Source organism: Miscanthus floridulus, chromosome 18 (assembly GCF_019320115.1).
Source record: "Miscanthus floridulus cultivar M001 chromosome 18, ASM1932011v1, whole genome shotgun sequence".
Taxonomy (NCBI): Eukaryota; Viridiplantae; Streptophyta; class Magnoliopsida; order Poales; family Poaceae; genus Miscanthus; species Miscanthus floridulus.
Window position 1 is genome coordinate 107460358 of NC_089597.1, and position 14214 is coordinate 107474571.

The 14214-nt window shown below is 50.3% G+C and overlaps 1 protein-coding gene and 1 pseudogene across 1 annotated transcript; both read left to right on the top strand.

The window, feature by feature from the left end:
- The first annotated feature begins 1812 nt into the window (after positions 1-1812).
- On the top strand, positions 1813-3077 carry LOC136522813 (uncharacterized). The gene has a single exon (XM_066516615.1). It carries the CDS (start codon positions 2105-2107, stop codon positions 2594-2596), a length of 492 nt encoding a protein of 163 aa, XP_066372712.1. The 5' UTR covers positions 1813-2104; the 3' UTR covers positions 2597-3077.
- Positions 3078-10201: 7124 nt separating this feature from the next.
- LOC136524339 (putative F-box protein At4g17565) lies at positions 10202-11529 on the top strand (annotated as a pseudogene).
- Positions 11530-14214: the final 2685 nt, after the last annotated feature.

Genomic DNA, 14214 nt, shown 5'->3' on the forward strand with positions numbered 1-14214 from the left:
AACAACCGCGCTCTCTGGCGAGACGTGGATCGATGGGATGCCACTGGACGGCCAGGATGGACGACCCATAATTGGCGCAGGCCGGAAATTACCAGGGCCATGCCCCACGGTGCCGGCGTGCAGCCCACTACGGCAACAATGCACGGGACCCACCTGGCGGTGGCAGTGGTCCCAGTGAAAACTGAAAAGGCCTTATTATGTAGTATATAGGCTAAGCCCATGTTTAGTTCTAATTTTTTTTTCCCAAAAAGTGCTACAGTAGCCATCACATCAAATCTTGCGATACGTGCATGGAGTATTAAATGTAGACGAAAAAAAACTAATTGCACGGTTTGGTTGGAAATCGCGAGACGAACGTTTTGAGCCTAATTAGTCTATGATTGAATACTAATTGCCAAATAAAAACGAAAGTACTACCATAGCCAAATTCCTAAATTTCGCCCGACTAAACACTGGCTAAAAGGGGCGGGGGGAGAGAGAGAGATTAAAGCACCGCCTGTTACTGGCCATGACATGCCACATGAACCACCCAAGGAGCCAGTTAAAGCTTCCTTCCAAACTCCTATTTGCCAGCACCAGTTTTTAGTTTTTACCACCGCCTGCATGCAGCTTCGTCCTTACAATTACTTACTACTCCAGCTACGTACGTACTTAATTTCTCTCTGTCAGTTCTCAGTTTTCTTGTAGCGAAATGGTAAGCGCTAAAGCTGTCCATGCGCGTGCAGTAAAAATCAAATGCAAAATTAGCAAGGAATTAACAGCGCACTAACCACTCACCAGAGGAAATGAAGGGATAATGTGAGTACTTTATTACTAGTATAATATAATGTACTCCTATATATATATATATTAATGAAAATGTAGTGACAAACAAATTAAAAGGAGGAGCAGTTAGTAGATGGAGAAACATAATGCACACACCAACACCCAGCCAGAGAGGCAGAATTGATTAGAACCATCTAACCCCTTGGAAGCTAGCACTGATTATGACCAGTGTACCCTGTACACAGTGTGGCGTAGTATGGATTAGCACTGCCTATGCACAGCTGAGCAAAAGTACTACAGCAGCATGCATGCATTGACACCCTTCACTGTGATAGTGCGATGTGTAGTACTAGTAGTATAGTAACATACGAGCAGCGGAGCAGGCATATAGTTAGGAACATTCTTGTAGGCTTGTTTGTGGCTCGATCAGTTACCAGGCCCTTGTTTAGATTGCAAATTTTTGTAATCTGGACATTGTAGCATGTTTCGTTTGTATTTGACAAATTTTGTCCGATCATGGACTAACTAGGCTCAAAAGATTCGTCTCGTGATTTACAACCAAACTGTGCAATTAGTTATTTTTTTTACCTACATTTAATGCTCTATGCATGCGTCCAAAAATTGATGTGATGAAGATTGAGTGAAAAAACTTGGAATTTTGATGAGATCTAAACAAGGCCCAGCATAGTGCGGCACAGATCGGCGGCGGCGGTGCAGTAAAATTGAACTCCGGCGCTCCGGCCCGGCCGCCGGCGTCCCATCTGCCACCTGTTGCTGCCTCTGCATGCTCTGGCGCCGCTGATCCATGGCATCTCGTCCGTATTAATTAAACACCATATATTTTTCTGGTGCACAGTGAGTGAGTGAGAGAGATGGAAGAAAGTGCGATCTACTCGATCCAAATAAAAGTTTCACCGCTACCTCTCTCTCATTCCCCCCACAATCATTTGCACCACCCTTGCCCTCTCTCTCTCTCTCTCTCTCTAATTAATGACTATTTAACATGCAGGCTTTTGTTTTGCGGCTACCTGCCTGCATATAATTCGGTTGCCTTCTCACTCTCCTTTAGCTTGCTCATCTCTCTCCCCATTGCCACCATCATCACCTCCATCTCCTCGCCATCACGCCTGCCGGCCTCCTCCTCCTCCTTTGCACCGCCGCTACAAAAGAGCACACTGCTTGCGAGCTAGCTGCTCTTCTGTTCATCACAATTCACACGACGACGACCCTGCACTGCAGATCTTTCTTGACCTAGCAAGTTCTTGGCGCTAGCTAGCTAGCTAGTTCCTTGCAGGCGTCTCAGCCTCTCCATATCAGTGCTAGACTATCCATCCGATCGATGGGCGTCGAGCTCGACCTCTCTGAATTGGCGGTGCTCCGGCCGATCCAGACCGCGGCGGGCGCCGCAGCGACGACGGCGGCTCGGCCGGCGGGCGACGACGCCGACGGCCCGGACGCCGCCGACACTGGCTGCGTCACGCCGACGGCGAAGAGCTCCCTGCTGCCGCGCCTGGGTCTGGCGGGCGGCGGCGGCCTGGACATCGACGCCGCCCCCGCCGCCGCCGCCCTCGCCGCCTGCGTGACGCCGACGTCGTCGCCGTGCCTGCTGCGGCCGGCCACGGTGTGCCCTCCGGCGCCGCGGAAGCCGGCGAGGCCGGCGCCGCCGCCGCCCGACAACAAGAGGAAGCGGTGCTGCACCCGCTCGGGCCTGCAGCGCGCCTTCTTCCCCGTGCCGCACGACCTCTCCACCGTGTTCGTGCCGCGGGGCCCCGCGGACAGGTCGCCGCCGCCCAGGGCCGCCAAGAAGATCCGCCTGCACGTCGTGGGCTGATGAAGAGCCACGCCGCCGGCTCGTCGGACGGAGTCATCGGACACGACAGGATGCATGCCATGTCACCACGCGCCATGCTTTCGATCTTCTTCTTCATCCACCAGTACTGATCCATGCGGCGGCGCGCCATTGGCCATTTGCTGCAAGCCTGCAAGTGCGATCGATGGAGGACAAATTCAAGCTTCCTGACAGGACAGAAGACACGAAGGCCGGCCGGCCGGCCAGTACAATCGCCACGCGCCAACATTTCAGCAGAGGTTACCGAGTGAGTGTGTGTGCAGTGAGTGCGCTTCTCAGATGAATCGAGTCTGAATCTGAAATTCTGAATAATCGAATTGTAAATACCACATTGTTGGCTGCGCATGCTTGTCTTTGCGCGTCGAGGGTATAAAGGCCATAATTCCTGGGAATTCACTGCATCAAATTCGCTGCCTGCAACTGCAAATGGATATTATTGCTCTGGCCGTCTGCCGTTGCCAAACGGCCGGCGTAAATAAATTTTCTCATGCATGTGTGATCTGGCGTGTCGTCTGCATACATTTTCTGTTTTAATTCCTTTGCAAATTCCAGTTAATTTCTGGTAACTGAATCTTGGAGCTGGCGTTAATTAAGCGTGGTTAGCATAAATCTCTGTCCCTTTTTTTCTCTGCTTGGGAAGAAAAACTGATCGAAGAGGGTCCTGCTGACTCCTGACGACGAGAGCTTCCAAATCGTGTCCGCTTGCTGCAGTCCTTTTGGATGGTACCAAACCTAACCAGAGATGGGTGACTTCATGCATGCAAGAGCTGAACGAATTCAGAGGGCACAACAGATCTGGAGAAAAAGGCAGTTGAGCAGGAGGCACGGCACTACTCAGATCTGAGCAGGCTTGCAGTTGCAGGCACAGGGCACAGGCCGCTCCATTGAGGTCGAGGATCAATCAAGTAAGAACAGAATTTCCTGAATATTTAAAGTTCACGTACAATTTCCTGAATATTTAAAGTTCCCTCTGCGCCTCAATGGACAAAGAACAAAGCGCAGCAGGGATCAATCAAGTAACTGTACGAGTGTGTATACTAGACCTGCTGCTGCCTCTGCCTGATCCTGGAAAAGCCTGCTGGCCCTAGCTGGAGAATCTGGCTAGATAATTCTGAGAAAGCAATATTTTGCCTTTTTATAGGATAGCTGTAGCAATTTGTTTCCTTATAAATTGTTTTTTGAAAGGAGTATACGTGCAATTTAAATCAAATACCATGCTTATTTTATAAGCCTCTTTAAAGTCGAGCTTGCAATCCTTGCATTTCTTACTTAATCAAGCCTGGAATAGTAAACATGGTGGCTTGTCACTCTCATGAGGTTTTCTGACTACTCCCTCCGGTTTTAAACACTTGCGTATACACACAAAAAGTTCAGGACACAAATCAAATTGGATTACTTTCCGTTTGGTGAATTTTACTTCAACCAAAACGAAGAAAGAACTATATTACTACTCCATTTAACAAGTGTTGTTCTTCTGGGAAATAAGTGATGTCTTAAAAAGGTGTTTAGGTTTAAATTCAACCAGATATACCATACTGTTTTTTGTCCTCAAATATAGCTAGTTATAGGATTGTCCTAAGTGAAACTACATTAAATTCGATTAAATATGTAGAAAAAAATTAACATCTAACGATGAAAATTAGTATTGTGAAAATTTAACTCATAATTGATCTAATGATGTTAATTTAATTAGTTCCTAGGTCTTGATATTACATATATTTTAATAAAGGCATTACTAACATAGATAGATGAACCCGTAATATATATTTATATCACCGTACTCTGGAAAGTATAAATGATGAAAACATTTGGATGGACATGAGATCGATCGAGTTGGCACAAAGTGAAATTAACATGCGTACCCTTTTCATTTACGCACGCACTACCAAAGCAAATTAATTATTTACTCCTTCCGTTCCAAATTATAAATCGCTTTGATTTTTTTGGTTCATCCATTTTGCTATATATTTAGACTTATTATTATATCTAGATACATAACAAAATAGATGTAAAAAAAAATTAAAGCGACTTATAATTTAGAACGAAGGGAGTAAGTAATAAATTATTTCGGCAACAATCTAAGTTGCGCCCCATATCTAACCTTTATCACGTACGATACAATAATAATAACAATTTTTTCATGGGAAAACGTCACGATTTTCAAGAGTACTACTGCCCAATCTCAAAATTGGAGGAACAAGTAGGAACCCAACTCTCGCATCTCTGTGAAGAATAAGGAGACGAGTGTACGTCAGGCATCCTACTTAAATAAAGCACATATATAATTGCAATAGAATTATACAACGTTCGTACATACATGATTGCAGTAGTATTATACAATGTTCGTACATGACAAGGAGATGGTTCCTCTTGTTCGTTTCCTGACGCATCAACATTCGAGGGAAATTATTCGAATTTTTTCCTGTTTGGCCACAAAGACGATATGATTTGACGCTTAGCAGCTATGTAGTGGGCGTGTACGTGCATGCATGCATGTTCCCCACTAGACTCCAAAAGCAGTTGGCTATTTTGTGTCTTGGATAATAGCAAAGGTATTTCCCATATTTTATACATATTTTCGAACCTTTTGGTCTTTTTTTCTGCAAGGATCAAGTATGTATCTCTGACTTCTTTAATTTGTCTCCTTTTACATAGTCGCAATCAAAAGTCCATAGCAATTGCAATCATGCTTTTTCACCTTTTTCTGAGAAAAAAGAGAAATCTCTCTCTCTCTCTCTCTCTCTCTCTCTCTCTCTCTCTCATCGACACTAACCATACCAGTTTCTATTGATCATATTGCAGGAAATACAATCAGTTTGTACTAGGAGGCAATCTACAAGGAAAAAGAAAAGGAAAAGGAAAAAAAAGAAAAGAAACAGAACAAATGCAATTGATAACAAAAACTCTATAAGCGGCCGGCAAACAACAAACACACAGTGCACAACATGATCACCACAGCCTCCGCAACTCAAACAACACCACAATATTGGTAGCAACTGCCAGCCACTGCATTGCAAGCCTCCTTTATTATTGCCAAGAAACCAACGAGCACTTGACTAGCCGTTGCCATGTAGGGCTATCCACCAATGTGACCCTAATTCGTTGTCATCCTAAGATCACGCACATGTGATCGTCGAAAACTCCAGTCGTGGCTTCGCATCTTCAGAAACCGTGAAAGAAGTGGACGGCACCACACAAAGAAGGCCTCCACCATATAGGATCGGGCGCTAAGGTAGCTTGACAAGCGGCGCCGGGCATTTCTTTGGGCTGGAACAGAAGCCGTAGCAGGGGGAAGTGCAGGGTCGCCTGGCGGACTGTGAATGCACTCACGTGCTATGGAGGGTTAGGCGTCCCGGACCTGAAACTCATTGGCTTCGCCCTACGTCTGTGTTGGGAGTGGCTGCGTCGCGTCTGGCCTGATCTGGGCTGGTGCGGCCTTCTTGGGAGGAAGGAACGTGAGGTCCAGTGCATGTTCTAGTCATCCGTCACGGTTGCCATTGGAGATGGGCAGTCGACTTGGTTTGGACCGTGAAAGGATCAAGATGCCCAAGAGGGGTGGTGAATTAGGCTAATTCTAAATTTCTTTGCAATAATTAAACTCTACGGTTAGCCCAATTAACCCCTTGTGCCTAGAAAATGTTTCTATTGATCTAACGCACAAAAGTTTAGCACCCTAGGTTCCAATCCTATTCTAGCATGATAATTCTAGGAATGTAAAAGACACGAATTGAATTGCTCAAAGTAAATGCTGAAAGTAAAGAGAGAAGGAGGAACACGGCGATGTTTTGCCGAGGTATCGGAGAGTCACCACTCCCCACTAGTCCTCGTTGGAGCACCCACGCAAGGGTGTAGCTCCCCCTTGATCCGCGCAAGGATCAAGTGCTCTCTACGGGTTGATTCTTCGACACTCCGTCGCGGTGAATCACCCACAACCGCTCACAACTTGAGTTGGGTCATCCACAAGCTCCGCCGGATAATCACCAAGCTCCCAATCACCACCAAGCCGTCTAGGTGATGGCAATCACCAAGAGTAACAAGCACGAACTCTCACTTGACCACGACAAGCCTAATGAGAAGGATGGATGCACACTTTGCTACTCTTGATCTCACTAATGAGGGCTCTCTCTGGGATTCTCAAATCTCAATCATCTCACTAGGACCTTGCTCTTCTTAGCACTCTCAAAGGTGTTTCTCAGCTGTTGGAATGAGCAAAAGTACCCCCACACACGAATGGAGGAAGTATTTATAACATGGGCTGAAAAACGAACCGTTATGTGCCTCTGCGGGGTGACCGGACGCTCCGGTCATGTTGACCGGATGCGCCGGTCAGTTCACCCCAAACTCCAGTGTTTACAGTGTGACCGAATGTTGGCCTGCGTCCGGTCAGCACTGACCGGACACGTCCTGTCGTGATTTTCCCTCTCTGGAACCTTACTGGAGTCGACCGGACGCTGGCCCTCAGCGTCCGGTCACTTGACCTCTCAGCGTCCGGTCGCACTAGACGAAAATACCTTGGTCAAATGAACTGACCGGACCCTGAGCCAGTGTCCGGTCACACCGGAGCCAGCGTCCGGTCAGTATTTGACCCTCCATTCACTTCCAACTCTCGATCATACGTGAATGAAGTTTGCTCCATTGGAACTGAGGGCTATTTTAGAGCTACCTAGTGCTAGATTTAGCAAGTGTGCACCACACCTAACTCACTAGACTCACCTAGGTCAAGCTACCCGTCCATACCCCCCTTAATAGTACGGCCAAAGAAAAAACAAAGTCCTAAACTACTCTAAGTGTCTCTTCAACTCCAAACGACACTTAGAACTAGTCCATCCTTAACCTTGTCGTCCATCCTTTGAAAACCAAAACGATTTCCATCGTAGGGGCATGACCACCATGATTGCCCAATCGATCTCCATTACCGTGACCTAACTTAATTGCCTCTGCAAAACACACGTTAGTCACAATAATCACATATTGTCATTAATCACCGAAACTCAACTAGGGGCCTAGATGCTTTTAGACCGACTCGTGGCTTTCTGACAGGCCGATTTGTCTCTTTGCTCCTCACTTGTTCGCCGCCATTGGTTGACGATGCCGTCAGAAATCAGTGCGAGAAGCTATCACCAACAGAAGCTGGGTCCGTGACATCCAAGGGCCACACACTGCCGAAGTCCTCTATGACTATGTCGTCGCATGGGAAAAGGTCGTCGGGGTGGATCTTGACGACCTTACAAGCAACAGGTTCATCTGGCGCTGGACTGTAGACGGGACATACTCTGCTTCCTATGCATACAGAGCCTTCTTCATTGGAATGACATCCCTTAGAGGCGCAAAGGAGCTATGGAAAGCTCGGGCTCCGCCCAAGTGCAAGTTCTTTTTTTGGTTCCTGTTGCACAATCGACTTTGGATAGCGATGAGAAGGAAGCGTCGCAGACTGCAGGATGATGATGTATGGGCTCTCTGTGACCAGGAGCAGGAAACGGCGCAGCACCTGGTGGGAGGTTGTGTGTTCGCTAGAGAAGTGTGGTACAGGGTGCTTGCACCCATCGACTTTGATCATCTCACGCCATAGCCTAGGACATCATTTCTTGATTGGTGGCTGCAGAGCCGACACTAGCTCAGGGACGGCGCGTCGCAAAGGTTTCGACTCTCTCATAATCCTTGGAGTGTGGTGTCTCTGGAAGGAGCGCCGCGGTTGCTATCACTGTTGAGGAGGAAGCGGATCGCTGGTCTCAGGCGGGGTACTGCCACCTCGCCGCGCTATGGGCGACCACATATAGTGGTTGATCCTCGACTGCCCAAATCATCGCAAAATTTTCTTTTATGTAATATCAGTTTAGTTGCGCCGCTGCTAGTTGCATGGTTAACTCTGTTTGTCCATAGAGTGTCACTCGCGTCCTAGGTCAACCGGCGTTTACCTTTGTAACAACTCCTTTTCCTACTTAATGATATACATGCCAAGCATGGTCGCGAAAAAAAACCATATAGGACCTATATCGTTGTAATGTTGCTGCAACACTGTACAATTCAATCCACCAAAGTATTCCGCTAAATCCTGACTCATCAATCCAATGCTGTGTCATAGACACCACCACGAAAACACTGTGCATAGGGCCTCTCCACATCCGCCGGTAGACACCGCTCCACGCTCAATGCGTGTGCAAAGCCGTCGTACAACCTCAAGATGATCTCTTCGCTTTTCTAATAAGCCGCCACCAAAATCTGAATCAACTACACCACCAGCACACACCAGAAGCCTCTGGAGACACTATGCACATGATCACCATTGTAAGAGCATGCCGGCAAACCATTCACTTGCGCCTTCTCTCGATGAACGAAGACCCGCACCAAAGTAGCCCCGGCTATATATTCCGGGCGCTACGCCATTACAAGCTCTTTGCTGACACATTATTGTTGTTGCCACAAGCACCGTCTTCTGACATTGTACCGCACCGAATTAGCTAGCCCCCTCCTAAGCAGAGTCGGCCACCGTTAATCCACTACAAGCAACCTAGCCAGCACATGTGTGCCACACATATTTTTGGTTTTCCCATCTCATGTAGGGATAGGCGTATAATTAATTAGTTTTAATTTATAAGAGGGTGCATCCAGAGAAGCATCAATGATGGTATGTCGCGGCTGCCGCTGCGAGTACGTACGGCCGGTGATGACTGATGAGGGGCTCTCGCTCTCGCTTACCGGCCGGCCGCGTGCAGACTGCAGAGGCACACTGAATCATTTGGCCCGGCACATGGCGTGTGCGTCGACCTGACCATGCGCCGTTGTACCTCCCCCTGTACTTTGGTCCTGCCTGCTTACTGGATGTACATGCATGCATATGGACTTGATTGCGCTGAATTCGCGCAGCAAAGGTGGTCACACCATTTACCATACTGGGCCAAATTCCATCTGGTCCTCGAGAGAATTTCGAGATGTTTAAAAAGGAAGGAATCGAAGCCTGATTTCGACGGAATTTCGTGGCGTTGGAACTGCCATCTTTTCATCATATATGGAAAAAGTGCTACTGCTGTTGTTTAGCTTTTGTTTTCACGGGCTGAAAAAGAAGCCGACTTTTTTTCACCCTTTGAGTAGGGCGTAGGCCCTTCAATTCTCCATGACTCTGCTTGTTTGTTCCTATTCATTTGTTGCCTTTTGATGATTTCAACTTTGATGGGTGAAGCTGTTAAAGCGAAGGAAGGAATTGTGGAGTTCAACTTTAACTATTTTGTTCGGAGCTGGAAATTACTCACTAGGAGCACTATTAGCAGCCCGCATGCATCTTGTCAGCCTAGGCTTCGCGTAGGCCGGTTTTAGGCCCAAAAGGCTCTCTGGCTTGACAACCCACTTTCGGCTTTTGTCACCATGAGATAACGAGATAACTAGGCCTAGTGTTGTAGGCCCAACTTTGGAGTAGTAAAATAGTATGATTCGAGTAATTTCGGCCCGTCCAATCCGTCCGAGCAGCAGCCACAACAACAGCTCGATCTGACCCAGCGATCCTGACGTGTTAAAACGTGATGCACTTACGCGATCGCTTCCAAAATCCGAAAGAACTGCCGGAGCCGTGGAAGATTCGATCAAATCGTCGCCATGGGAAGCAGAAGCAGCAATGACTTGCGCGGCTCCGCCAGCTGGTCGGAGCTGCCGGTGGACGTCCTGGTCACGGTCCTCAAGGGGCTCGCGATCCGTGACCTGTGCCGCGCTGGCGCCGTGTGCCGCTGGTGGAACGCCGCGTCGTCGTTCGTCCAGGCCCAGCACCGCGCGTTGTCGCGCCCCCGCACGCCCTGCCTGCTCTACGCGGCGGCCGCTGGCCCATCGTCGCTGTCCGACCCACCGGCCGCTTCCGCCACGCTCTTCAGCGTCACGGACGGCAGGTCCTACTCCGTGCCGCTCGCCGCCGGCGCCTCCATCCGCGAGGGCTTCTGGCTGGGCGCCTCGCACGGCTGGCTCGTCACGGTGGACGACCACGCGGAGCCTCACCTCGTGAACCCGGTCACCGGGCAGCGGATCGACACCCTCCCCTCGGTGGCCACCGTCGAGCAGGTGCGGCGCGTGCACGACGAGGGCGGCGCCGTCGTCGCCGACACGTACACGGTGTACCAGTACGACTCGTCGCTGTGGGTGTACGATCCCGCCAACGCGGCCACGACGCTGGACGCGCGTGAGCTCCTCGACTACCTCTACGTCAGGGCGATCATCTCGTCGGACCCATCGGACGGCGACTGCGTCGTCGTGCTCGTCTCTACTGGCCAGATTACCAGCTGTGCTTCGCGAGGCCGGGAGACGCGCACTGGACGTGGATACGGCCTCCGACGGAGAACACCCAGTACTGCGACTGCGCCTTCGACGGTGACGGCAGGACGCTCTACGCGATGCGCCACGACGGCGCGATCCACGCGTTCGACCTCCTCGGCCGGCCGGCGCTCGAGAGGGAGGTCGTGCTCCGTTCTCAGGTCCAGGGCGGGAGGACAGCGACCAACTACCTCGTCCACGCGCCATGGCTACGCGGCGCCGGCGGCTGGCTTCAGGTGTGGAGGAGGATGGGCGCCACTGAGCCTGTGACGCCAGCTGCGGTGGCACAAGAATCTGCGTGGCGGACAGAATCGATCACGGTTTATCAGGTGGATCTGGCCGCGCAGACGCTGGTTGAGATCAAGAACCTGGGCGATCACGCCCTGTTCGTGGGGTGCAACTACTCCTTCGCTCTCGCTGCAACGGACTGTCCAGGCGTATTGCCCAACCACGTCTACTACACGGACAATGAGGAGCATTATGCACTCTACTCGCCGCAGTGCCCTAGGGACATTGGTATCTACAATGTGGGTGATGGCAGCTTTCACCAAGTCCAAACTCCTTGCCCATGGTTGAATTGGCCCCTTCCCACCTGGATTATGCCAAGTCTTCACTACAAAGGATAGCACATCCCTTCTACTGTCTATTTAATTTGTACAACCCCCATAAACTCGTGCAGTCGTGCTCCTGCACGTACGGGCTCTATAGTTGCTGTATATGTGATGGTAAGTTTTATTTCGTCCTTGGACTAGACATTAATTAGATCTGTGTCTTTATTGGCAAAGACTTCATACCGCGCGGCCTTTTTTCGGCGCATCGCATGGCCACCTGCCCTATCTCCCTCCCCACGCCCGCGCCGGCTAGGTCGTCTTCCACCTCACGCATCTTCCCCAACTCCGGCGGCAGGTTCAGCGGCGGCGAGGTGTGTCCTCCTCCTCTCGCGTTCAAGCACTCCCGAGTTAGGGTCCCGACGGGCCCCTCTCTTCTTCCTAACTCCAGTGGACTCAGAAGAGAAGGGGTTCGGGGGAGGCAGGGCGTCCAGACGGTGGGAGGGCGGCTTTAGGGTCCTGGCGGTGGTGGAGGTGGCCGGGCCAGGTAGGGGCGAGGGCGCCCATGGCCATGGCGGCGACGGGAGGGGGATGGGAAGGAGGAGGTCGCCGCAGGCGGTAGGGTGTCGCCGGAGCACTGCGGCCGTGCCCACGGGCCGCGGAGCTCCGGTGAGACCCTACCACCCGCGGCAGGCGTGGTTGGCAGATAGTGGAGCTTCGGGCAGATCCGGCGTCGGCAGCCATGGATGACGTGGCATCGGGCAGATCCGATGTCGGCGGCCATAGGTGTTAGCGGCGAGGAGGAAGAACGCGAGGCGGCCGTGCGGCTGGCCGTAAATTAGGCATGTCCGTCTTTATTTCATCGATTTTGCAAGATTTCAATAGTTTTTGCAAGTTTGCATACATCCTGAAAGGCAAGGATCACATGTAGGTTTGTTAGGCATGGACCTTCTTAAGCTAGCCACCCGGCCAACGTAATTTTCTGCCTCATCAACAAAAAAAAAATGTATGAATTGCAAAAACTATAAATATAAAAAAGCCAAAATGTCTTATAATTTGGAAATAACGGAGTATTCTGCTTCTTTCTGTACAAAGAGCCCAAGAGCAAGGAGGAGAGATCACTTTTGTCCATTTGCTTTCTTGTTCACTTCCTCTCCTAAACTTCTCATTCTTGTTTGGGATAGAATCCTGACGACACCCACCGTGGTTTTTTATTGAAGCCAGTAGAGGAGTCTCCGACCTATTTTTTTTATACCAGGAAAAAAATATTTCAAATTATAAGGCCCTAGGCTTAAAGGGCTTTACCTGCTGATGAATCAGTCGGGAAAACTCCTCCTTGAACAAAATCTTCCATGGAGCTGAATTAAGATATTGTTCCTCCGCCAAAGATGATAGCATTTCGATGCTTCCAGATGATCCAGTAGGCTACAATAACAGAAAATACAAGACCCGAAAGCTCTCCTTGCTGAAGTGATCATATCATAAGACTATAGTCTACGGTGTAATATCCCAGTATCTTTATAATAGGAATCCTACACAAAGAGCGGGCATCCGATAGGGCCACATCACCCGTTAACACGCTAACCGTCCAATCTAACCAACTCGTGATATAGTCCGTTCGGTTTGAAACAATTCGGGCCTCTGCCCGAATCGAAAATTCACGAAACTTGTTGAGCTCAACCCGTTAAGGCCTTGTTTGGATATTATTGAATTCACCTCAATCCACATGTGTTTAGTTAGGTTGGAATGGAATTTAATTTAAGTTCTACTTTAATCCACCCAACACACGTGGATTCATGTAAATCAAGCTGCACATCCAGACAAGGCCTAAGCGAGTGGCAGGGCAGCTGCCACGAGCGAGGTGGCGCGGATGAGCCTAGGGCGGCGTAGCACAGGTGTGCGGTCTCCAGCGGCAGCAGGTGCGGCCACCACCGCGGACGACAAGCGCGGGCGCACCTAAGCCGACGAGGCGGCGCGGTGAACCGAGCACGACACAGGACGCGCGTGGGTGTGGACCACCAACGAGGCGGTCCCGGCGAGCCGAGCGCAGCGTGTCACGGGTGTAGCTCTCCATCCTCCTCGTCGATCCCTGCGACTGTGCAAAAGCAATGGGGAGGTTCCTGTTACCGGTTCCATATTCTTGCTCCCCTTTTCTGCTTAGGGGGTGTTTGGTTCAACTAGCACCTCCTAAATTTACAAGCTTTTAGTCCCTTTTAGTAACTTTTTTGCCAAACACCTTTACTAAAAGAGACTAAACAACCTTTAGTCAGCTAGTCACTCAAACCTTAGTAGCAGCTCCTAAAACCACGATTGGACAGGGCTTGCCCTTCATCAATGCGCACCGATACCCCCTCACTCACACCTCACTCTCTCAGCTCGCTCACTCTCTCCCTCTCGCGCTCGCTCTCCTCTGCTTTCCCTGCCGCCGCCACCACTTCGCTCCACGCCGCTGTCGCTCCTCCCAACCCCTCCGCCAGCGTAGCAGCTCCTCCGCTCACCGCTTCCACCATGGACGGCCACGAGTCTGAGTATCCGGACTATTACTCGCAGTCCTCTTCTTTGGTGGATCTGAATGGCTCCGGTCTGTCGTTCCCCCCATCGCCGGTGACTTCGGCGTCTTCTCCCAAGCGCCATCGTATGGTGCGGGCTCCTCCACTCAACGCGGCATGGAGGGGCTGGATCTAAACACCGACGCCACCGGCTTCCAGGTGACTTCGCTCCCGGCGGTAGAGGGCTTCTTCCTCTTCGCATTGGCGCCAGATC

Bases quoted from the DNA above. Each gene is read 5' to 3' on its own strand.
- LOC136522813 (XM_066516615.1), top strand. From the start codon at position 2,105: ATGGGCGTCGAGCTCGACCTCTCTGAATTGGCGGTGCTCCGGCCGATC.